This window comes from Panthera onca, chromosome B1 (genome assembly GCF_046562875.1).
Source record: "Panthera onca isolate mPanOnc1 chromosome B1, mPanOnc1 haplotype 2, whole genome shotgun sequence".
Taxonomy (NCBI): domain Eukaryota; kingdom Metazoa; phylum Chordata; class Mammalia; order Carnivora; family Felidae; genus Panthera; species Panthera onca.
The window spans coordinates 164,322,501-164,348,202 of NC_138342.1; the positions used below are offsets into that span (position 1 = coordinate 164,322,501).

At 43.8% G+C, this 25,702-nt stretch overlaps 1 protein-coding gene across 4 annotated transcripts in view; it reads left to right on the forward strand.

Annotated features, from left to right (window-relative positions):
* Positions 1–3,111: 3,111 nt before the first annotated feature.
* The window catches only part of IKBKB (inhibitor of nuclear factor kappa B kinase subunit beta), an 80,532-nt gene continuing 57,941 nt past the window's right edge, over positions 3,112–25,702 (forward strand). For 3 of the 4 annotated variants that reach the window (XM_060653442.3, XM_060653443.3, XM_060653445.3), the window contains exons 1-4: positions 3,112–3,275; positions 3,959–4,081; positions 23,543–23,637; positions 25,054–25,171. In XM_060653442.3, coding sequence (XP_060509425.1) covers positions 3,977–4,081; positions 23,543–23,637; positions 25,054–25,171 — 318 coding nt within the window. In that variant the 5' untranslated portion in view covers positions 3,112–3,275; positions 3,959–3,976. Of the gene's footprint in view, positions 3,276–3,958; positions 4,082–22,239; positions 22,394–23,542; positions 23,638–25,053; positions 25,172–25,702 lie in introns of those variants that run through there. The other variant, XM_060653444.3, reaches the window with a different exon arrangement.

Sequence of the window (25,702 nt, forward strand, 5' to 3'; positions counted from 1 at the left end):
GGCTGCTCAGTGTTTCCTGATTACCCTATAGTCACTGCTAAAAGAGCATTAAGCCCCAAAGCAGGAAGAAAAAGGAGTATTTTTTTTGCTGCATCTGAAAATATTTTTTTAAACAGTTTGCTCACGTCTCTCTAGAGCAGGATAGAGAACAGACGTAGGCAGCGGACATGTCTTATCTGGAGGGAAAATGGGGCTTAAGATGATAAATATCGTGGGATATGATAAAATCTGGAGGCCCCTTTCTGGGCCATCAACAAATTTTTAAAAATCTAAATATATGTGATCTTACCAGAGAGATATATGTTCAGTTGAAAACCAAGTTATTTTGAGCTAGGAACTGAGAACTCTTTTTTTTTTTTTTTTAAGGATTTTTTATTATGTAATCTCTATACCCAATGTGGGGCCCAAACTCACAGCCCTGAGATCAAGAGTCACATGCTCCACTGACTGAGCCAGCCAGGGACCCCTAGAACTCTTAAATTATAATGATGCAGAATAAATTTTTGCAGATCTGTGGATCTGCAAAGTTTCTCATAGACAGTGATTTGCAGAAGTGACAGGACAGAAGAGAAATTATTTTATGATGTCATATAGGAAATAGACTTTACATAGAGCCAGCATATATAGGTGTTCAATAAATGTTTTATGTATTAAATAAAAACTTATATTGCACTTAGAATGCTTTACAGCTATTTACTTATGTCTATTTCTCTTCTTGCTTTGAAACTGAATGTGCCAATTAGCAGTGAGGATAGGGTAAATTGAGAAATACCAGGTGGCCCTGGGTACCAATGACCCATCTCATCTGTTTGGGTTGATGTATGTGCAGACACGAGTGTCCTCTGTGTCAGGCATAAGTATGGCCATGAACTCCTCTGTCTACAATAACCCTGCTGATTCCTTTCTCTGACTTGTGTGCCCTCCTGTCCTCCAGTGACTCTTAGGCTGAACTGGATGAAACCACTTATGTTTGTTGCTGTTTCAACTGTTTTTGTTTTTTGTTTGGTTGTTTGTTTGAATTGTTTATGTTTATTTTTGAGAGAGAAAGACAGAACATGAGTGGGGGAGGGGCAGAGAGAGGGAGCGAGACAGAGAATCCAAAGTAGGGTCCAGGCTCGGAGCTGTCAGCACAGAGCCCAATGCAGTGCTCGAACTCACAGACTGGACTGTGAGATCACTACCTGAGCCGAAGTCAGACACTAAACCGACTGAGCCACCCAGGCGCCCCTGCTTGTTTGTTTGTTTTAAAGTTTATTTATTTTGCGGCGCCTGGGTGGCTCAGTCGGTTAAGCGTCCGACTTCAGCTCAGGTCATGATCTCGTGGCTTGTGAGTTCCGGCCCTAGGTCGGCTCTGTGCTGACAGCTCAGAGCCTAGAGCCTGCTTTGGAGTCTGTGTCTTCCTCTCTCTCTGCCCCCCCTCCCCGCCCCCACTTGTGCTCTGTCTCTCTCTCAAAAATAAATTTTAAAAAATGTATAGTTTATTTTGAGGGGGGCATGGGTGGCTCAGTCAGTTGAGTGTCCGACTTCCCCTCAGGTCATAATCTCATGGTGAGTTTGAGCCCTGCATGCTCTGTGCTGACAGCTTGGAGCCTGGAGCCTGCTTCGGATTCTGTGTCTCCCTCTCTCTGTGTCCCTCCCTTGTTTGCACTCTGTCTCTCTCTCTCTCAAAAATAAATAAACATTAAAAAATTAAAAAATATAAAGTTATTTTGAGAGAGACAAAGAGTTGGGGAGGGGCAGAGAGAAAGGGAGAGAGAGAATCCCAAGCAGCCATGGAGCCCGACACCACGCTCAAACTCACAAACCCCAAGATCAGGACCTGAGCTGAAACCAGTCAGGCGCTTAACCAACTGAGCAATCCAGGCGCCCCACAACTGTTTTTGTTTCATTAAAGAAAACGACAATTTCATGTGATTCAACCTAATGTTGTCCACGTTTTAAAGAAGAGTGGTTACCACCCCATGTTTGGCCCTAAAACCTCAAAATAATTGGCCCTAAAACCTCAAAGTAGTCAATAACAGCGTATTAGGATTCAAAATCCAGTTTACCTCCTTTTGAATTTCTTAGTATGCCCCTTTTAACCAAATAGTAAAAGCTTGGGCCCAAGAACTAGCTGCTTGGGTTGGAATATCAGTTCATCCACTTACTGGCCTGTGACTTTGACATATTTTCCTCTCCCTGCATCAGTTTTCTCTTCCATGTAATGGGGTTAACAATAATGCAGTTACTGTCCAATTTGTAGGATTGCCTTGAGGACTGAACGACGAATTCTAGGTACAGTTTAGACAGTGCCTGGCCCTTGGTAAGCACTCTATAAATGTGAGCTATTATCTTCATGTTTCCTTTAATAATGTTTTTCCTGCTTGAGTAAACCAACACACACACACCTTTGTGTGATAATATAATTCCACAGAACCAAGAAACTCAATAGCAAAGACCTTATTTTATGTCAAGTAGGTAGGAGTTGAACCATAAACCTCAGCGCTGCGAGTTTCTCTCACAATTTCCCTACATCACTGCGGCTGAAACTGCAGTTTCGTGTGAACACTACTAGATTTTTTCCCCTTTTTCTTTATTTTTTTCTTAAGCGGGTGGGGGTGGGGGGGCTGTCATTTCCAGGGAGTACAGCTGCGATTTATCATTCTTGATACTGAGCCAAAAATCTTCCAGATAAGGGGGATGCAGCCTGAGGAGAGGAGGCCCGCGGCAATTCTTGTAAACACTCTCTAAATCAATCCTGGCGGGGGCGCGGGAAATTCCACCTAGTTAGAAGTCTAGGAAGCGTGTCAAGTTCACCCCAGGAGGGCTCCAGGGAGGAAATCCCCATCTCCCCAGTCCCAGAAACCGCTTCAGGTTAAAGTTACTGTCTAAAGAGGGCGCGGGCGTATTCGGGTTCATCTCAGGGCCGCTCTTTTATCTCAAGGAGCAATGCCTGTCTAAGTCCGACCGGGGCCGTCTAGAAGCCATATGCTGCCCCCCTTGAATCACCTGGGTCAGGGCCCCGTGGTCCTGCCGGGTGGCGTGGCCTAGGACCGCGGGCAAGGGGCGTGGCCTAGGCTGGCGCCCCCCGCGGCGCCTTTAAGGGCGGGCCGCGGCCCACGTGCTCTGTGATGTCAGAGCAGGAAGTGTTTGAGGAAGTCGCGCTGGGCTGGGAGGTTTAAGATTCCCGCATTTTAATGTCTTTGGGGAGGTGCCATAGCCCCCGGTTTTTTCACCTCAGCCCCGCCTCCCCCGCCCCGGGGAGCGGCTCCCCTGCCCTGCGTCCCTGACGACAGGTGAGTCCCTTGGGCGGCCGCGGGGACCCCCTGGTGCCACCTGCAGACCCTGCGTCTCCTCTGCAACGGCGAGCTGGCACCTCCCTCTTCACTTGAGGCTGCTGAAGAAACTTCTGTCGAGTTTAAAAGTCGGGGTTTTCCGGTCGTAGAAGCCTTTCTCTTGTGCGCGTTGGACTTGGGAGGTCCAGAGCAGCCCTGGGCGGGGTGGGTACAGGTGGCCGCTTCGAGGTGGGTGGCTTTGGGAGAGAGCCGTGATTCATTTGGACTGAGTGAAGACAACACGTGACCATGACCATGGGGAAACTCAGCAACAGATTCTGTCCCAGCCACCCTAAACAGAATGCGCGCGGGGCAGGGCGCCCCTTGCTGGAGTCCAGGCTGGGATGCCCTTTCGAGGTGGGGGTGGGGGTGGGGGGGCGGAGTATTCTCTCTTTCCAGTGACTTTCCTGCCTGCCTCCTTCTACAACAGCCCAGGTGGGGGGAGGGGGAAAGGTGAGAAAAACAAGTTTGCCACCAAAACCCCGAAATAAGCTAGACAACATGGTTTATTTATAAATGAAAACCAGCTCGTTTTTTTCTTCTCTCTTATTGAAGGGCAAGGGTATCTCTTACCTTCTCCCTCTCTTTGAGTTCCATTTTTTCTTAACCTTAATCTTTTATCCCCCACACCAAATTGCTTACAGAGTTAGCACGTCCTCAGTATGAGCTGGTCACCTTCGCTGCCAACCCAGACATGTGGGGCCTGGGAGATGAAAGAACGACTTGGGACAGGGGGATTTGGAAACGTCATTCGATGGCACAATCAGGTAGGGGCTCTGGAGCTGGGAAGAACCAAGGGCGACCAGGGGTAGGAGCTGGGGAAGACAGGCTCCCCTCAAATTGCCTCTCCCCAACACTGTGCTGGGTGGGAGAATGGGGCTCACCTTTGGTTATAGACTTGTTGAGTGAGAAAGGGGAACTGGGAAGGGGCTTCAGGGCTGCTGAGCTGACTCTAAGTGGTCTCCAAGCTTTACTGGTTATGCCCCCCAAATAAATAGTAAACATTTTAAGTTTTCACCTCCAATTATATATATTTTATTTTATTATTGTTTTTTTTAATATTTGTTTTTGAGAGAGAGAGAGAGAGAGAGAGAGAGACAGCACCAGTGGGGGAGGGGCAGAGAGAGAGACACAGAATTCCAAGCAGGCTCTGGGCTCTGAGCTGTCAGCACAGAGCTGGAGGTGAGGCTGGAACCCCTGAAGTGGGATGCTTAACCAACTGAGCCACCCAGGCGCCCCTCAATTATATATATTTTAAATTAGGATCTGTGTTGCCATTATACTGTCATGTGCTGATATGTTGTATACTAATATATTACATGTTCTAAAACATACAAAAATAGAAAAAAATAGAAAAATTTAAAGGATGAGCATAGTGAAATATACTTAAGTGTTTAAAAAATTAATTAAAAAAATTTTTTTAATGTTTTTATTTTATTTTTGAGACAGAGGGAGACAGAGCATGAGTGGGGGAGGGGCAGAGAGATAGGAAGACACAGAATCTGAAACAGGCTCCGGGCTCTGAGCTGTCAGCACAGAGCCCTACGCGGGGCTCGAACCCACAAACCGTGAGATCATGACCTGAGCCGAAGTCTGACGCTTAACTGACTGAGCCACCCAGGCGCCCCTAAAAAATTAATTTAAAAACATTTTAAATACGTATCAATTATGACATCTTCCCAGTATTTGCAGTACTGCACAGCACACAGTATACAGATCCATATGAAAGAATTACCATTAGAGATAGTGGAGGAAAATCCATAATTCAAACAATTTTTATAATTTTGAATTATTTGGACTAATTTCTTAAAAAAAATTTTTTTAAATGTTTTATTTATTTTTGAGACAGAGACAGAGCATGAGCAGGGGAGGGGCAGAGAGGGAGACACAGAATCCAAAGCAGGCTCCAGGCTCTGAGCTGTCAGCACAGAGCCTGACGCGGGGCTCAAACTCATGAACTGTGAGATCATGACCTGAGCCGAAGTCGGACACCTAACCAACTGAGCCACCCAGGCGCCCCTGGACTAATTTCTTTTTAGATCTGATTCGATCCTTATTGTTTTTACTCCTTGTGTGTCTGAAATTAGTTTCTCATAGAAGTGTTAGTTCTTCCATATTCCTGTTTGTTTATGCTGATGTTACATGTACTAAATAAAGTTCACTACAGGAATTTCTTTAGCCATTTGTCCATTTTATGAGAGTCATTTTATTGAAATTGGATATTATAATCCATAATCGACCTAAGCGGGGCACTTGGAACCTGCAGCATGCCTCCATAGGCCCCTGTCTGTACCATGCGTGATATGTGCGTGACCTGAAAAATTATCTGAGAGTGCTATAAAGTTAATATCAGAAAAGCTTAACAAAAGCTTAACCAAGTAGCTAAAATTAGCTTCCTGACCCCAAAATCAGACCCCTGAAGTCCTTGAAGGAGGGCACCTGCTTTTTGATCAGGGGCTGCGGAGCACTTTTTTGGACCAAAGGAATGGCAAATTGTGCACCACTTCCCAGGAGCCTGCTGTGGCAGCCAGTGCCGGGGGGTGGGGGTGGGGGTCCTCAAGGCTACTGGCCAGCCATGTCAGAGCATCATTCCAGACAGCCACCCTCCTTTATCAGTAGTTGGAAGACATTCTAAACCCTGCCTGAGTCCTATCAGCTCTGAGTGGATGAAATGACCCGTGGAGGAATGTGGGGGGTCGGAGCTGGAGGGCAGAGTACAGTTCTGTAGGTGGTAATTTCCACATTCAACTAGGAAACCAGAATTCCAGCAAACCCTCTGGCTGAGGGGGCCTTAGAAACACAACTGGCTTGGGGCGCCTGCATGGCTCAGTCTGGTTAAGCATCCAGCTTCAGCTCAGGTCATGATCTCATGGTTCACAAGTTTGAGCCCTGCGTTGAGCTCTGTGCTGACAGCTCAGAGCCTGGGGCCTGCTTTGGATTCTGTGTCTCCCTCTCCCTCTCTGCCCCTCCCCCGCTTGTACTCTGTCTTTCTCTCTCAAAAATAAATTTAAAAAAAGAATAAAAAAAAAAGAATCACAACTGGCTCAAATATATTCTGGTCTGAGTATAGCTACGGACTTAACATTACAACAGAAGACTCAGACTGTTCTGTGGCCCATAGATACCTGGGCTGGGCTGCTCTAGACAGGCCAAGGCTTTTGGATTCTTGACTACAGCAAGTATCTTGCAGCAGCTGAACTAGAGATGTTTGGTTTCCCTCGAAAGGAGTTGTGTCCAGATGTGCCATGTGTCTGTCATCTCTAGCTCAAAATGGCCTCCATCTGCTCCATGAGTTTGGAAAGCTATTGTCAGTTGGAATTTGTTCCTGGCTTTATAGATATGGGCCTGAAAATGTGTAAATGTGTGTGTATGTGTATGGATTAGTCTTCTAAAATTACTACTTTCAAGTTCCTTCCCCCGTTCAAAAAATTAATTTGTTTTTCATTTTTACTTAATGTTTAATTGAAGTATAGTTGGCATACATTGTTATAATAGTTTTAGGTGTACAACATAGTGATTTGGTGATTCTGTACATTATACAGTGCTCACCATGATAGATATAGTTACCATCTGTCACCAAACAATGTTATCACAGTATTATTGACTATGTGTATATATATATATATATACAATGCTGTACTTTTCATCCCCAAGATTTATTGTACAACTGAAAGTTTGTATCTCTTACTCCCCTTCACCTATTTCACCCATCCCCCAACTCCTTCCCCTCTGGCAACCACCAGTTTTCTGTGTTTATGAGTCTGTTTCTCCTTTTTTTGCTTATTCGTTTTGTTTAGATTCCACATGAAGTGAAATCGTATGACCTTTCTTTCTTCTAACTTATTTCACTTAGCGTAATACCCTTTACATCCATCCACGTTGTCATGAATGGCAAGATTTCATTCTTTTTATGGCTGAGTAATATTCTTTATCCATTCCTCTATTGATGGAAACTTGGGTTGCTTCACTGTGTTGGCTGTTGTAAATAATTCTGCAGTAAACACAGGGGTGCATTTTTAGTGTTTTCAAATTAGTGTTTTGTTTCCTTTGATTAAACACATAGCAGTAAAATTACCGGATCATAATAGTATTCTATTTTTAAGTTTTTGAGGAACCTTCCTACTGTTTTCCACTGTGGCTGTACCAATTTACATTCCTACCAACAGTGCATGAGGGTTCCCTTTTTCCACATCTTTGTCAGCACCTGTTATTTATTGTCTTTTTGATGGTAGCCATTCTGACAGGTGTAAGATGCTATCTCATTGTGGTTTTGATTTGCATTTCCCTGATGATGAGTGATGTTGAACATCTTCTCATGCTTCTGCGGGTCATCTGTATGTCTTCTTCGGAAAAATGTTTTCACCTGTCTTCTGCCCATTTTTTAACGGGATTATTACGCTTTTTGATGTTGAGTTGTGTAAGTTCTTTTTACATTTTGGATATTCGCCCCTTATTGAATATATCATTGGCAAATATCTTCTCCCTAGGTTGCCTTTTCATTTTGTTTATGGTTGTTCTTTTTTAATTTATTTTTATTGTTCTCTGTTTTATAAAAGCCAAAGCCAAACTCCCCAGTCTGCTGTTTGAGGCCTCTTCACAGTCTGGCCTTACCCTGTCTTTGTAGCATCACCTCCTCTTATTGGCTCCCAACAAGATGGTTGGCTGAGCCCTCTCTGGAATAGGCCTCTGTCTCCTGGACAGCTGTACATAATTCTGGCCATTCCTCCAGGATCAGCTCCAGACCACCTCCTCCATAAACTTGCCGCATATTTATTCATGCAGTGGAAATTAGTTCTTCCATTGAATGCCTTCAGCTCCACTTGGCATGCTTCATACACTGCCTCTTCATCTGTGTGTAGGAATGTGTCTTGTCAAGGCTCTAAGTTCCTGGTCAGCCAGGGCCCTGTCTGGCTGTGGCTTTCTTTCAGTTCCCCCATAGCAATTTCTTTACATTATACATGTTTGGGGTGCATAAAATAATTCACTTTCTGTAAAGATCTTTTTGGAAAAGGGAAAGAGCCATTAATCAATAATTATAAATGTAAACTCCCGACTCTCATAGGTGTGACACGGGAGAGGGGCCCAGAGCAGTGATACCTTATACCAGAGGGTGGAATCCGTCAGGAGGTTGGGGTAGGCTTCTTCAAGGAAGTGGCGTTTAAGCAGAGACCTGAGTTATTGGTAGAAGTTAGCTGGGCTGAGAAAGTGGGAGGAGGGACCCAGGCAGAGGGAGCAGCCTATTCAGAACCCCTGTGAAGGGGGCAGATCTAGGCTAGCCGGTGGGACTGAAAGACCAGCATGACCAGAAGGGAGGACAAGGGGAGCCAGGTGCAAGGGAGGCTGGGGTGTAGATGGTGACAGTGAGATGTGCTTTTGTTTTTATCTGAAGGGCACCAGGAAGCTGTTGGAGGGGGCTCCACTCTGACTGGAAGGGGCCCAGGCAGTGGTGTGCTGGGACATCGGCTCCCTGAGAACAACGTCCCAATTCGTAGTGTTTACCAGTTTCCACAGGGTAACTACCCCCGCTGTGACTTGTTTCAAGCCACTGACAACTTAATAAGCAGGTCTCACTGAATTCCTTAATATTTAACAATCCGCCCTCAGAAGAGCTGGTCCTAGGACACTACCGGCACTACCCTGTCACGTGGGGACACCAGTTAGGGGGCTTTTGGAGGAGTCCAGGTGAGAGATTGGACTGGGCTGATGATGGTGGAGATGGAGAGAAGTGGGCAGATCTGAGAGCTGTGTGATGGGTAAAGTCGGCAGGACTTATCGGTGGAATAGCAAGCGAGGGCTGAGAGGGTAGGAGGAGTCCACTCTCACAAATACGTAGTGAGCCTGGCTCCATCCTGGAAGCTCTCCATCATCCTCCTGTATGGATCCTCGGGTGGAGAAATCCTTAAGGCTGCTGTGGGCGCTCAGGAGACTCTTTAGTTGATGACCATGAATAGTGTGTTCTCTGGTGGCTGCCCCTGTGTTCAGAGCCTCTCGAAGAAAGCCTCTGGGTAGGGTGGTTTTGATATTTAACTCCAGTCTGGTATCGTGATTACACTTTGCAGCCATGTACGTTTCCGCATACTCTGTATACTTTATCTTGTGTATAAAAGAGAGACTTTTTAGTTTATCACAAGAGAAATTGCATAAAAGAGTCTGTTGGTGTCCCTAGTCACATATGTGATGCCTAATACTCAGACCCATCATTTATCGAGAACTTACCCTGTGGCAGCATTGGGCTAGGTATTTTACATGCTTTATCTCCTGTCCACACAATAGCCCTAAAGGTAGAACTGTTGCTTTTTTTCCCTAAAGTTTATTTATTTAAGTAATCTCTACACACAACATGGGGCTTGAATTCATGACCCCGAGATCATGTTCGTGGGGCTCCTGTGACTGAGCCAGCACGTGCCCCAAGAACTGTTGTCTTTATTCCTGTTTATTACTGAGAAAATTGAAGCACAAAGAGGTTAGGTCATTCACCTAAAGAGCCTAAGCTAGTAAGTGAAGGAGCTGAATCTGAACCTACATCTATTCAGTTCCCAGCCTCCTGCCTTCTCCGCTGTGGCTTGTGGCTTTGCCATGGTGGGTGATCCAAGCCTAGGGACATTGTCAGTTCTCTACAATCAGTCTAAACCATTTTGAAATACTACAGGAAAAAACCCTCCTTTGGAGGACAACATGAATAAAACTTTCTTGTTTAACAGAGAACTCTAAGATGAATTATTTCTTAGTGAGGCAGGGCAGTATATCAAATATTCCTACCCTTGTTTCCCTGAGTTTTTGGATTTTGTCACCAAGCATGGGCGTTGGCAGTTCTTGCTGTGTCTATACTCCTTGAGCCTCAGTTTGAGGGTCAGCACAAACCATTTATCAGTAGTCTAGAGAGGCTGATATTTTCAATAAGACCTTTGTTAAATACAGAGGAAGAAGAAAAAGAGATGACTGGAATACCTGAGCCTGTAGCACTTCTGGGACTAAAGGGGAAAAGCCACATGACTCCCAGTCACACATACCTGGGTTCCAGTCCTGGCTCTGTTACTTGCTGGCTTCATGACTTTGGGCCACAACTTCCTCCCATGGATGTTTGAGGATGCTAAGATATTGAGCTCCTTGGCTCTCAGTGTGTCTGGGCATGAAATAGGGCAGCTGCTCTCTGGAAGCATCTGGGAATGTCCCAGGGTGCCTTGTAAATATATTATCTGTGCACATTGCTGGGAAAGAGACTGGGAAGTGCTACCTGGGGTCCCAAAGGATGCCTGTGAAGATGACATGAGGTAATGTATGCACTGGCTGTTATAAAGATATAAAAGGTAAGGTGTTATTACCACGTTTATGAAGTAGTACTGCCTTTTACTTGTCTCCTCACTGGACAAGATTAAACTCACTTCAGCTTATGTGTGTGTTTTTGCTTTTTTTAAGTTTATTTTTGAGAGAGAGACAGAGCGTGGTGGAGGGGCACAGAGAGAGGGGGACAGAGGATTGGAAGTGGGCTCCGCACTGACAGTAGGCAGCCCAACTCAGGGCTCAAACCCACAAACAGCGAGATCATGACCCGAGCCGAAGTTGGATGCTCAACCACCTGAGCCACCCAGGTGCCCCTATGTGTGTGTATTGAAGTCTTAAAGACTTCAGTGAGTTCACTAAGAATTTATGTAGCAGTGACCTAAGCTCCATCAGGGGAAAAAAGAAATGACCTTGTCTTCAGTGTGCTTATGCTCTTATGGAAGAGGTAAAGTGAATACTTAGCTATATACTAAGAGAGTCTAAATATAAGCACCAAGTTGTGTAGAAAAAGTGGCTGCTATTTATTGAGAGTGTCCTGTGCCAGCTGTGCTAGATGCTTTATCCATATTATCTCTTGAATGCTCAGGGAAGAGGGAAGGCTTCTTGAGGAAATGGAACTTGAGCAGAATCTTGAAGGAGATAGACTGGAATAGTCTGAAAAGAAGACAAATCAAATAGGTAGAGTAACATCTACATGGGACCAGAGAAAGGAAATCATGCTACTTAATTGACTTAAGGCTCAGTCTGTATCAGACACTCCATCTTGTTTTGACTGAGGGATAGAGTCCTCTTCTTATGGATAAAGACCTAGAAACTTAACTAATGGACTCAATGTCACACATTTACCAGGTGAAGGATGAGGGAATTACACCTTGACTTGTCTCACCCCTCAAGCCCCTGTGGGTGAGTTTGGAGGCCACTATGTCCGTTGGGTGTTTACACCAAAGGGAATGGGTTGAACTCAGAACCTTCTCAGCATAGATGGGTCAGCATGGTTGAGTCAGGGCTGAAGCTGCAGCCAGACCTTTTAACTCTCAGGCCTGGGTTCTGTCCCTAGGATCTCTCTAGGCCTAGCTTTGTACTTTCTTTCTGAAGCATTCATCTTGGAGGGCAGGGCCTGAGAAGAAATGAGTTGGTTATTACTGATTACCCCCTTTTACCACAAAGGCCTGTTGGATGGTTGCCATGGTAACAAGAGGCACCTTTCTGAGCTAAGGGTTAGAATGTATGCTTTGGCTTCCTGTGAGTTCCCCTAGTCATGAGAAGAAGGCTAACTTTGGGAAGCTGGGCCAGCTCCTGTATAGACTGGCCTTCAGCTCACTTGTACTGTCACACCTTTTGGTAGCTCTCAGCCATCTGAGGAAGTGCTTTCCTCCCCTTCACTTCATCCTACACCCCATTCTGCCACATTTTATGTTTCCATGTGCACAAGATTCACAGACTTGAGGGACCTTCATAATAAACTGCATTCAACATGGGTAACACTGTTGACACCTTTCTCCATTTTCTCAAAATACGAATCAATTTTAAATTTTGCCCTGAGGAATCCATTTACCAGAAGGTGGATGCTGACATGGTTTGGGCCAAGTCTAGTTTTCCACAGGACTGAGCTAAGACTCTAGAAAGCTCCAACCCAAATAAAGATAGTCATCCACTGCTCTTTGAGTTCCATTGCTAGTGAAGAACAAGCTTCCCAGGGTTTCAAAAATAGTATTTTTAGTCTGTTTCTAAACTGTTGAGTTGAATTTTGCTTTCTAGAACAGGTATGTTCTTAGCAACAGAAAGTCAGTCTGTTTTTTTGTCTCAAATGAAGTATAACACATAGAAAACTGGAATGTTTTAGAATACTGCTTAGAGAGCCACTGTGTAAGAAAGTTTAAGTGTGTCTGTGTCTGTATGGGACATTCCCAAGCCTAGGAATTTAGGATTTCCCCTGCCACCATAGGACTAAACTGAGCTGTCCACAAATAGAAACTGCATTCTGCTCTCTATGCCCAATTAGTCCACAATGTGTTCAGTATTCATATTGCTAAGTTCACTGTCTAGTTTGAATTAGGATGTTGAGGCCAATGTCAAATCAAATCTTCAATCTTTAATATCAGTCTTCAATATCAAAATCTATTTCTGGACTCTGGGTCGGGCCAGGTGACAGTTGTGTGTTAGTTCCAATGTTTGTGTTGAACAGAAGACTGCAGTTATGTACAATTATCCAATGTATAGATAGGTTACCTGAAATGTTTTCTAAATCACTTAATAAATCTGCCTTTGGGGTTTGATGTATTTATCAGTTTTATGAAGGAAGCATACTGTTTGTGGTAGGCAGAATAACTCCTCCCGAAGATGTCTGTATCCTAATCCCCTGGACCTGTGAATATGGTAAGTTACCATGGCAAAGGGGAATTAAGGTTGTTGATGGGCTGACGTGATATGGGAAAATTATCCTGGATTATCTAGGTCATCCCAGTGTAATCACAGGGGGCTTAAAAGTGGAGGAGAGAGGCAGGAGAGTCGGTGGCAAAGTGATGCAATGTGACAGAGTCAACTGGTCCTTGCTGGCTTTGAGGATGGAGGGAGGGGCCAGGAGCCAAGGAATGCAGGCAACTTCTAGAAGCTAGAAAGGTCAAGGAAATTTATTCTCCCCTAAAGCTTCCAGAAAAGAGCACAACCCTGATGACATCTTGATTTCAGCCCGGTGAGATGTGTGCCAGACTTGTGACCTCCAGAAGTGTAAGGAAATAAATCTATGTTGTTTTAAGCTGCTAAGTCCATGGCATTTTGTTGATAGTAGCAGTAAAAAAACTAAGTTCGTGGCAATTTGTTAATAGTAGCGCCTGGGTGGCTCAGTCAGTTAAGTGTCCAACTTCGGCTCAGGTCATGATCTCACAGTTTGTGAGTTTGAGCCCTGCATCGGGCTCTGTGTGTCGGATTCTGTGTCTCCCTCTCTCTCTGCCCCTCCCCCACTCACACTATGTCTCTTGTCTCTCAAAAATAAATAAACGTTAAAAATTTTTTTTTTAAACTAACATGTTGCTCTGTATGTTGAAGTTAATATAGGTGCAGATCTTTAAATATCTTGAATTATTTATTATTTATTTTTAATATAATTTATTATCAAATTGGCTAATATACAGTATGTAAAGTGTGTTCTTAGTTTTTGGGGTAGATTGCCATGGTTCATTGCTTACATACAACACCCAGTGCTCATCCCAACAAGTGCCCTCCTCAATGCCCATCACTCATTTTCCCTCCCCACCCCCGCCATCCATTCTCAGTTTGTTCTCTGTATTTAAGAGTCTCTTATGGTTTGCCCTCCCTCTGTTTGTAACTATTTTTTCCCCTTCCCTTCCCCCATGGTCTTCTGTTAGTATCTCAAGATCCACATATGAGTGAAAACATGTGATATCTGCCCTTCTCTAACTGACTTATTTCACTCAGCATAATATCTTCCATTTCCATCCATGTTGCTGCAAATGGCATGATTTCATTCTTTCTCATTGCCACGTAGTATTCCACTGTATACATAAACCACATCTTCTTTATCCATTCATCAGTTGATGGACACTTAGGCTCTTTCCATAATTTGGCTATTGTTGAAAGCGCTGCTGTAAACATTGGGGTACATGTATCCTTATGAATCAGCACTCCTGTTTGGGTGAATTGCTAGCAGTGTTATTGCTGGGTCATAGGGTAGATATATTTTTAATTTTTTGAGGAACCTCCACACTGTCTTCCAGAGCGGTTGCACAAGTTTGCATTCCCACCAACAGTGCAAGAGGGTTCCCATTTTTCCACACCCTCACCAGCATCTGTTGTTTCCTGAGTTGTTCATTTTAGCCACTCTGACTGGTGTGAGGTGGTATCTCAGCGTGGTTTTGATTTGTATTTTCCTGATGATGAGTGACATTGAGCATCTCTTCATGTGTCTGTTGGCCATCTGGATGTCTTCTTTGGAGAAGTGTCTATTCATGTCTTCTGCCCATTTCTTCACTGGATTGTTTGTTTTTTGTGTGTTGAGTTTGATAAGTTCTTTGTAGATTTTGGGTACTAACCCTTTATCTGATATGTCATTTGCAAATAAATGTCTTTTCCCATTCCGTCGGTTGCCTTTTAGTTTTGCTGATTGTTCCCTTTGCAGTGCAGAAACTTTTTATATTGATGAGGTCCCAATAGTTCATTTTTGCTTTTAATTCTCTTGCCTTTGGAGATGTGTTGAGCAAGAAATTCCTGTGACTGAGGTCAAAGAGGTTGTTGCCTGCTTTCTCCTCTAGGGTTTTGATGGTTTCCTGTCTCACATTTAGGTTTTTCACCCATTTTGAGTTTATTTTTGTGTATGGTGTAAGAAACTGGTCTAGTTTCATTCTTCTGCATGTTGCTGTCCAGTTCTCCCAGCACCATTTGCTAAAGAGACTGTCTTTTTTCCATTGGATACTCTTTCCTGCTTTGTCAAAAATTAGTTGGCGATACATTTGTAGGTTCAATTCTGGGTTCTCTATTCTATTCCATTGGTCTATGTGTCTGTTTTTGTGCCAGTACCATACTGTCTTAATGATTACAGCTTTGTTGTAGAGGCTAAAGTCTGGAATTGTGATGCCTACAGCTTTGGTTTTCTTCAATATTACTTTAGCTATTCGGGGTCTTTTGTGGTTCCATAGAAATTTTAGGTTTGTTCTAGCTTCGAGAAGAATGCTGGTGCAATTTTGATTGGGATTGCATTGAATGTGTAGATTGCTTTGAGTAGTATTGACATTTTAACAATATTTATTCTTCCAATCCGTGAGCATGGAATGTTTTTCCATTTCTTTGTGTCTTCTTCAATTTCCTTCATAAATTTTCCATTGTTTTCAGCATACAGATTTTTTACATATTTGGTTAGGTTTATTCCTAGGTATTTTATGGTTCCTTGGTGCAGTTGTAAATGGGATCAGTTTATTTCTCTTTCTGTTGCTTCATTATTGGTGTATAAAAATGCAACCGACTTCTGTACATTGATTTTGTACCCTGTGACTTTGCTGAATTGGTATATCAGTTCTAGTGGTCTTTTGGTGGAGTCTTTTGGGTTTTTCATGTAGAGTATCATGTCGTCTGCGAAAAGTGAAAGTTTGATTTCTTTGCCAATTTTGATGTCTTTTATTTCATTTGTTGTCTGACTGCTGAGTCTCGGACTTCCAACACTATGTTAAACAACAGTGGTGAAACTGGACATCCCTGTCGTGTTCCTGATCTCAGGGGGAAAGCTCTCAGTTTTTCCCCATTGAGGATGATATTAGCTGTGAGCTTTTCATATATGGGTTTTATGATATTTAAGTATGTTCCTTCTATCCTGACTTTCTTGAGGGTTTTTATTAAAAAAGGATGTTGTATTTTGTCAAATGTGTTTTCTTCATCTATTGACAGGATCATATGGTTCTTATTCTTTCTTGTATTAATGTGATGTATCACATTGATTGATTTGTGAATATTGCCCTGCAGCCCAGAAATGGATCCCACTTGATCATGGTGAATAATTCTTTTTATATGCTGTTGAATTTTATTTGCTAATATCTTGTTGAGAACTTTTACATCCATATTCATCAGGGATATTGGCCTATAGTTCTCCTTTTTTGTGGGGTCTCTGTCTGGTTTGGGAATCAAGGTAATGCTGGCTTCATATAATGAGTCTGGAAGTTTTCTTTCCATTTCTACTTTTTGGAACAGCTTGAGAAAGACAGGTATTAACTCTGCTTTAAATGTCTGGTAGAATTCCCCTGGGAAGCCATCTGACCCAGAACTCTTATTTGTTGGGAGATTTTTGATAACTGATTCCATTTCTTCACTAGTTATGGGTCTGTTCAAATTTTCTATTTCTTCCTGTTTGACTTTTGGTAGTGTGTGGGTGTCTGGGAATTTGTCCATTTCTTTCAGGTTGTCCAGTTTGTTGGCATATAACTTTTCATAGTATTCTCTGATAATTGCTTGTATTTCTGAGGGATTGGTTGTAATAAATCCATTTTCATTCATGATTTTATGTGTTTGGGTCCTCTCTTCTTTTTGAGAAGTCTGGCTAGGGGTTTATCAATTTTGTTTATTTTTTCAAAAAACCAGCTCTTAGTTTCATTAATCTGTTCTATTGGGTTTGGGTTTTTTGTGGTTTTTTTTTGTTTTTTTTTTTTTTTTTTGTATTTTATATTGTTTATTTCTGCTCTGATCTTTATTATTTATCTTCTTCTGCTGGCTTTGGGGTTTCTTTGTTGTTCTGCTTCTTAGTTCCTTTAGGTGTGCTATTAGATTTTGTATTTGGGATTTTTTGTTTGTTTCTTGAGATAGTCCTGGATAGGCCTGGATTGCAATATATTTTCCTCTTAGGACTGCCTTTGTTGCATCCCAAAGGGTTTGGACTGTTGTGTTTTCATTTTCATTTGTTTCCATATATTTTTAAATTTCTTCTTTGTCTAGTTGACCCATTTGTTCTTTAGTAAGATGTTCTTTACCCTCCATGCACTGGGAGGTTTTTCCAAACTTTTTCCTTTGGTTGATTTCAGGTTTCATAGCATTGTGATCTGAAAGTGTGCATGGTATGATCTCAATTCTTTTATATTTATTGAGGGCTGTTTTGTGACCCAGTATGTATGTGATCTATCTTGGAGAATGTTCCATGTGCACTCGAGAAGAATGTGTATTCTGCTGCTTTGAGATGCAAAGTTCTAAATATATCTATCAAGTCCATCTGGTTCAGTGTATCATTCAGGGCCATTGTTTCTTTATTTACTTTCTGTCTAGATGATCTATTGTTGTACATGGAGTATTAAATTTTCCTGCAATTACCACATTCTTACCAATAAGATTGCTTATGTTTGTGATTGTTTTATATATTTTGGTGCTTCCAAATATGGTGTACAAACATTTATAATTGTTAGCTTTTCTTGATGGAGAGACCCTGTAATTATGATATAATGTCCTTCTTCATCTCTTGTTTAAAATCTTTAGTTTAAAATCTAGTTTGTCTGATATAAGTATGGCTATTCCACCTTTCTTTTGACTTCCAGTAGCATGATAGTTGGTTCTCCATCCCCTCACTTTCAATCTGAAGGTGTCCTCAGGTCTAAAATGGGTCTCTTGTAGACAGCAAATAGATGGGTCTTGTTTTTTGTTTTTTGTTTTTTGGTTTTTTTAATCTATTCTGATTCCCTCTGTCTTTTGATTAGAGCATTTAGTCCATTTACATTCAGTGTTATTATTGAAAGATATGGATTAAGAGTCATTGTGTTATCTGTAGGTTTTATGCTTGTAGTGATGTCCCTGGTCCTTTGTGATCTTTGCAACGTTCCATTCATAGAGTCCCCCTTAGGATCTCTTGTAGGGCTGATTTAGTGGTGATGAATTCCTTCAATTTTTGTTTGTCTGGGAAACCTTCATCCTTCCTTCTATTCTGAATGACAGGCTTGCTGGATAAAGGATTCTTGGCTGCATGTTTTTCCTATTCAGCACATTGAAAATTTCCTGCCTCTCCTGGCCTGTCAATTTTCAGTAGATAGGTCTGCTACTCCCCTTATGTGTCTACCCTTGTAGGTTAAGGTCTGTTTATCCCTAGCTACTTTCAGAATTCTCTCTTTCTCTTTGTATTTTGTCAGTTTCACTATGATATGTCATGTAGAAGATCAATTCAGTTATGTCTGAAGAGAGTTCTCTGTGCCTCCTGGATATCAATGTCTGTTTCCTTCCCCAAATTGGGGGAGTTCTCATCTATGATTTGTTCAAGTACACCTTCGTCCCTTTTCTCTCACTTCTTCTGGCACTCCCATGATATGGATATTGTTCCATTTCATTGAATCACTCAGTTCTCTAATTCTCTCCTGTGGTCCAGAATTTTTTATCTCTCTTTTTCTCAGCTTCATCTTTTTACATAATTTTATCTTCTATTACACTTAATCTCCCCTCTGCCTCTTCAGTCCTCACTGTCACCACCTCTAGTTTATTTTGCACCTCATTTGTAGCATTTTCAAATTCATCATGACTATTTTTTAGTTCCTCGATCTCTGCAGCAATAGATTTTTGCTGTCTTCTATGCTTTTTTCAAGCCCAGCGATTAATCTTATGACTATGTTCTAAATTCTTGTTCAATTGTATTGTTTATATCTGTTTTGATCAGTTCTTTAGCTGTCATTTCTTCCTGGAATTTCTTTTGAGGAGAATTCTTCCATTTCGTCATTTTGACTAGTTTTCTGTCCCTTATAAGTTTTAAAAGCTTGTTATGTGTCCTGCACCTGTGAGCACTACTTTATTAAAGACGGGTCATACACTGTCCAGGGCCTGGCCCTTCAGGGGGTGTTTTTTGGAAAGTGTTACTTGCCCTCTGTTGTTGTGACTTTGGTTACTTTATCACCCTACTCGTAGTGATGTTTTGGACCCTCCACCAGGTGTGCTTTGATTTGTTCATTGAAGTAGCCCTGGAAAGGAAAACAAATAAACAAAAACAGAACAAAAACAAGCAAACACACAAACAAACAAAAACACAGAAACACCAGCTACAAGTAAACAGCAGGGTGGAGGTGTTGCTGATGAAAGAGGTCTTATTCTATACAAAGAGAGAAGTGACAGGGGCAGGGGAAAAATAAAATAAAATAAAAATTGACCAGACAGAAACTATACGGCTTAATCCAGAGTGAGAGAAAGGAGAATAAAGAAGGAGGTGTAGAACATGTATCAAGAGAATGGATTAAGTATGTCTGCTTAAACAAACCAACAACCAAAGTAACCAGACTAGAGGAGGGAAGACATAAGAAGGAGAAAAGGAAAGAAGAATATATCTATATAATAAGAATTGTGCAAGAATTAAACTAGGCAATGCAACAGCGCTGGCCTGGAGGAAGGGTCCATCTGGTTCCACAGCATCTATCTCCAGTAGATACGCAGTTACCCATCGTGGAGGGGTGTGGTTTGGTGTAGGCGAATCCTGCCTCCACTGCCGTCCTGCTGTCCAATCCCTGAAGCCCTGCCTTGGTGGTGGTGGAGAGAAAAATGGCGATACCCCAATGTCTCCTACCCGGACTTGGTATCCCAAAGCACTCTGTTCGAGCCGTCCTCACTGTGCCAGGGGTGCAAACGAGGCAGTTTGTCCTGCTCCACCGACCTCCATGACTCCCTGGCTCCCAGCTGGGACTTAAACCCCAATGTCTTTAAGGTTCCCATTCCGTCCACCCCAGTTTTGGGGAAGTGCTGCTCCTTTGAGCGGATATATACTTCCCACAGCACTCTAGGGAGGGGATTGCTTTCTCCCACTGCGGACTGCACTCTGAACTAGTTACCAAGCCTGGGGCTGGCTCCCCTCCTCCCCAGGCGCATGAACAGGGCAGCCCATCCCATCCAGCGAAAGCCCTGCAGTTAGGGCTCTCTCTGTCCCAGTCCATGGTTTTCTCTTGTCCAGATATAGTCCTATGCTTCCCCAGCCTCTCTTTCTTTTCCCTTTGTCTCTCTGCAGGAGGAGATCCCTCTCCTCTGTTCATTTTATCTCTCCCAGTTCACAATCACGCACGTATGGCCCGGTAGGTTGTCCCGGTGGGTCCCTGGAAGCCTCTCTGTCACTTCACCACCCGGACTCTTGAAGTTCAAAGTCCTTTGGCCTCAACACTGCTTTTTTTGACAGACAAGGGAACTCCAGATCCCCCTACTTCTCCACCATGTTGGCCCCTTCCCTTAAATATCTTGATTTAAACTCTGAGTCATTCTGTGGTAACAAACCATGAATTGCAAATCTTCTACTAAACTGTTACTTATCAGACTGTCCATCAAAACATTACATGCTAAATGGACTCCCTCAGCATTATTCCCTTGTTTTACATTTGGCCCATCATTTGTAGAACTGGGGTGCATTCCACTCTCAGTTTCCATGGGGATCCCACATCACCAGAATCAAGCATCTCTAATGGCATGTCAGCACTTCTGTTGATGAAGTTACTGTAGAACTGGGCAAAAATGTTTGAGTCTCCATGCTAAGGGGAAGTGACACTTGAAAATAAATTGAAATCAGTTTGAGAACAGACAGAGAAACCAGGAAGTTCATGATGTAGAGAGTATAACATTTTGTGAGATATAATACAGTCTGTACATTGATTGAAGAAATGGAATTTCACATGTTCCCTAACTAATGAAAAGTATTAGATGGATTTCTACCCAAGTGCACTTGTACAACTGTACTAATTTGTTCAGTAACAATAGGATTTACGAGTTTTCAAAGAGGTGAGCTCTTCTTCAGAGTACCTCGGGATCTAGACCAAAGATCAGGGTCTAATAGCTACGTGTGAATAATACAGCAGAATCTGGTTATCCATGTCTGCTACCATAGGCGGCACCAAGGAGTGTTTGTTGTTGCAAAGTGAAAGAAGCCATCACAAAAGACCACGTACTGTGTGATACCATTTATATGAAATGTTCAGAGCAAGCAAATCTATAGAGATAAAAGGTAGATTCCTGGTTGTACTTGTTCAAAGGGCTGGGGGAAAATGGAGAGTGACTGCTCATGGGTATAAGATTTCCTTGGGGGATGAAATTGATTGTGGTTTTAGTTGTACTACTCTGACCATACCCCAAACTGTTACACTGCATACTTTAAATGGATGAATTGTGTGGTATGTCAATTATATTTCAATAGCGCTGTTAAAAAAAAAAAAACAAAAAAAAAAAAAAAAAAAAACTAGGCAGGTGAGGTAACTGCACAACACACAGCTTAACCACAGCAGTAGTGGCATTTGACAGAAGCAACTTCAGAGAGTATTGTGGAGGTGTTGTAGTCAGAAGACGCTTCAACCTTATTTCTGAATCCCTTTTAGGGATTAATCTAATGATCAGTGATACAGTGGTTTGGTTAAACAATTTCTGCTCATGTTTGGAGACTTCCATTTTTCGTTTTCTTACTGGGTGGGCCTGTGTTCCCACCAGGGTCATTGCCAGTTTGGTAAATGTGTGGCCGCGATGCAGTTCTGCTGCCCTAAGGACAGCCACGTGCACACCAGGAGATCTTGCTACAGTTTTCCATGTGTCTTAAGTCCCATTCAGCGTCATATGAATCGCTGCACTTACAAGAATTATGGTTCTTTTCAATATGCATTTTCATAAAATGGCAAAACTGACAAAATGGACTGTCAGGGCCTCTAGAATATCCTTCAGTTGGGCAAATAGTAGAATTTTGCTACCGTTCTAAAATCTTTCTTGTTGAGGGATTTCCTGTAGCCATCATGCAGGCTGTGGCTCTCCCCCAGTACTTAAGGCTGTTGGGGAGGTTCTCCCTGCAGGTACACAGAACACACAGGATACTGGTGTAAGTCAGCTTGCTCACTGACATCGGGACCAGCTTTCAGGCTGGTGCCACCAAAGGCATAGCCAGAGGCACCTGCTGTCCCTCAGCTATCCTGGAGGCCTCCATATCAGCCTGAGGAGGTGACAGCAGTATAGTGGTGACCCCCCTGTGGTGGTGAGAGCACCCGAGGCCAGAGCCGCTGTCCCTGCTGCTGTCAGCCGGTTAGCCTCCCCTTTCAGGTTGTCCCCTGGGGCTCCTTGGTGCTGCCTAGAGCACCAAGGAAAAGGGATGAGTTAATCCTCAGGACTCCGGCAGTCAGTTAATTATTCAAAAACATTTTATTGATTGCCTTCTTTTCCATTCACAACCCCCCAGCTGAGGGCATTGTCCTAGTTCCCTGGAAGAGGTTAAAGTGCATGAAGATGGAGAAGCCTATAAATTAACAAAGAGAAAATAACCCTATGACTCTACAGAAAATAAGTCTTTGGTTGGTATGTGCAGTGAAGGAATTGCGTGTTTGGAGAGCCGGGTAAGAGCCCCTTGAGATGGGCTTGTATCGTGCCTGGGCACCCACATGAGCAAGAACATAGACTAGAAAAGCACAGGATTGGATAGGTGGTCTAATCCAGCTACAGTGTCAGATGCCTCGGGTGGAGCACTCTTGGGAGAGTGGCTGGGAAGGGCAGGGTAGAGCCAAGGTTCAGAGGATTTTAAATGCCAGGAGCACTTATAAGAGACATAGGTCTGCTCCTCATAGTGTTATTGAACACCTACTAAGGGCTGGGCACTGCTAGGTGCTCAGCTTCATGATAGCCCTGTGAAAGGTGGACGTAGGTATTGTCATTTTACAGATGAAGAAACTGAGTCGGACCAGGTACTCTGCCCAAGGTCACAGAGTTAGTAAATGCTGAATTGAATCATCCTGCGTTCCAGCTGCTATGCTAGGCTTGCCTTTTCTCTGGAGAGACAAGACTTTTTTATTTTTTAATTTTTTTTAATGTTTATTTTATTTTTGAGAGAGAGAGATAGAGACAGAGCTCAAGCAAGGGAGGGCAGAGAGAGAGGGAGACACAGAATCCAAAGCAGGCTCCAGGCTCTGAACTGTCAGCACAGAGCCCGACGCGGGGGCTTGAACTCACGAACCATGAGATCATGACCTGAGCCAAAGTTGGCGCTTAACCCGCTGAGCCACCTAGGCACCCCTGGAGACACAAAAGTCTTGCATGAAACAGGACGGCAGTGTGGCATTAACTGTTAGGTTGAATCATATGGAAATGCCATTTGTGTAGGTCAAAATGGTCAATACTAGCAATTTCATATGGTTCCATCTAGCATTTGGGGCTCAGAGGAGTGAGAAAGAAATCTCTTCAGCAGGAATGGCCAGCAGAGGTTTCATGGAGGAGTTGGGAACCAAACAAGGCCTTGGTTTAGACTCTGGATGGGTAGAAATGAGAGAGAAACATGGGAGAGGTGGAAGTATGGAGGCCAGCCTAACAGGCTGGCAAGTGACTTGGGGACATCTATCAGTGGATACTCAAAGTGGGCTTTGGTATCCCAGAGGTGATGTGATCCGTGCTTTGGGCCCTAAGGAGACAAATTTAGATTTGACTCATGGCTTTGTGGGTGAGCTTGGATGTTAGTGCTGCTAATCTTGTCCCTGTGCACATTCTCTCTGTAGGAAACAGGTGAGCAGATTGCTATCAAGCAGTGCCGGCAGGAGCTCAGCCCCCGGAATCGAGAGCGGTGGTGCCTGGAGATCCAGATCATGAGAAGGTGAGGGCCTAGTGCACCAAGCCAAGGTAGGGCCATCATTGTAGGGGGACCAAGATACTGCAGGAGCTGAGGAGCCCTGGGGCATTGAAGTGACATCTGGAGAGAGCCCTCTGGAGCAACAGCCGCACCTGCTGCCTCTGGAAAAGAGTCGTAAGTCTCAGTCCCTCAGTTAGGATAACATGACTTCTAGAGGAGTGGCTGCTAAGTGCTTTTAGTCAGTTGTTTCTTCTTTATTTTTTTTTTTAATATTCAGTTTTTTTTTTTAATTTTTTTTTTTTTTAACGTTTATTTATTTTTGAGACAGAGAGAGACAGAGCATGAACAGGGGAGGGTCAGAGAGAGGGAGACACAGAATCTGAAACAGGCTCCAGGCTCTGAGCTGTCAGCACAGAGGCCGACGCGGGGCTCGAACTCACGGACCGCGAGATCATGACCTGAGCCGAAGTCGGCCGCCTAACCGACTGAGCCACCCAGGTGCCCCAATATTCAGTTTTGAGAGAGCCCAAGCAGGGGAGGGGCAGAGAGAGAGGGAGGGGCGGAGGGAGGGAGACAGACAGAGAATGAGAAGCACACTCCAGGTTCTGAGCTGTCAGTGAAGAGCCTGATGTGGGGCTCGAACTCACAAACTGCAAGATCATGACCTGAGCTGAGTTGGACGCTTATCTGATTGAGCCACCCAGGCGCCCCTGGTCAGTTTTATTTGTTATATTAAATAATTTAAAATAGCAGTTACAGTGAATTTTCCTTTGTCAGCAAAGATGCTTTTTCCCCCTTATATTTCCAATTCCAAGATGGTGTGTGACTCTCCACCATTGTAAAACAATCACCAATACTTCTTCCTCTAGTGTGGAGACAGGGGCTGTCTGTCAGTCCCGGGATGGTTGCTGTCCTCCCAGGTAGTGAGGGGTTTAGGTAAGCGTTGAGGTATACTCGCAACCCAGTCATTTTGCAAGACCTCAAATAGGTGCTCCCTCCATGAACCTCTTAAAAAGGGGAGGCATCACCTTGTTTACACACACACACACACACACACACACACACACACACACACACACACGCACACCCCATCCCCACTGGAATGGCATGAGATTGGAAGTCCCTCTACCTTCTCTGCTTTTAGAAGCAGTTTTGAAGTACAGTGAGGACTTGATATGAGGCACTCTAAAGAAAATTCAGTTGCACATGTTGCACTCACAGTCCTTGTGCTCGTGGTGCTGAAAGTAGAGCTGGGTAGATGCTAACTGACCGGGCACCAAGGTAAATAGCCAGTTCCTGACCTCTGTCCTCCTGCTAATTCCTGAGGGCCCTGAGCCAGTCCAGGCCTTTGTTGTAAAGCTTTGCTGATACATGGACAGAGCAGGAAATGGGTTTGAGCCTGAAGTTTGGGTGTCTCCCTCACTGGTTTCTCCTTCCTAGGCTGAACCACCCCAATGTGGTAGCTGCCCGGGATGTCCCTGAGGGGATGCAGAACTTGGCTCCCAATGACTTGCCTCTGCTGGCCATGGAGTACTGCCAAGGAGGAGATCTCCGAAAGGTGAGACTTCAGGGTGGCGGGACACAGCCTGTCTGGGCAGGGAGTGGTGGAGAGGCCTTTCACCCCTTTTATCACCAGGAAGCTCAGGCAGCCACGGTGACTCTGGCTTGCTTTCCCTTCTCAGATCCCCCTCATCCATGCTCAGGGTGGGGTGACAAGCGTGTGTTGTGAATCAAGAGACTGAATCAGAAGCTCTTACGAGAAAGGCAGGGAAGGGCTTGCTGTATGTCCTGCACAGTGATTACTAAATGACAAGGAAAAGATCACCAGGTTTTGAGGATGGGGAAGGACTGGACAAGTTCCAAAACAAACTTTTCTTCCCTAGGCATGTCAGAGCCACTGCAGTCCTTTAGTGTCAGTGTCACCGCTGTCCTTATTAGGAGGGATTTTCTCCTACTGATGTGGTGGCACTGCACACAGGGTCACAGAGTAGAACAGGAAGGGGCTGGCTTAGTAATCAGGGGACTGGGATGAAACCCCAGAGCCACCACTGACTCATCTTCTGGGCATTTGTCCCTCTAGCACATTAAC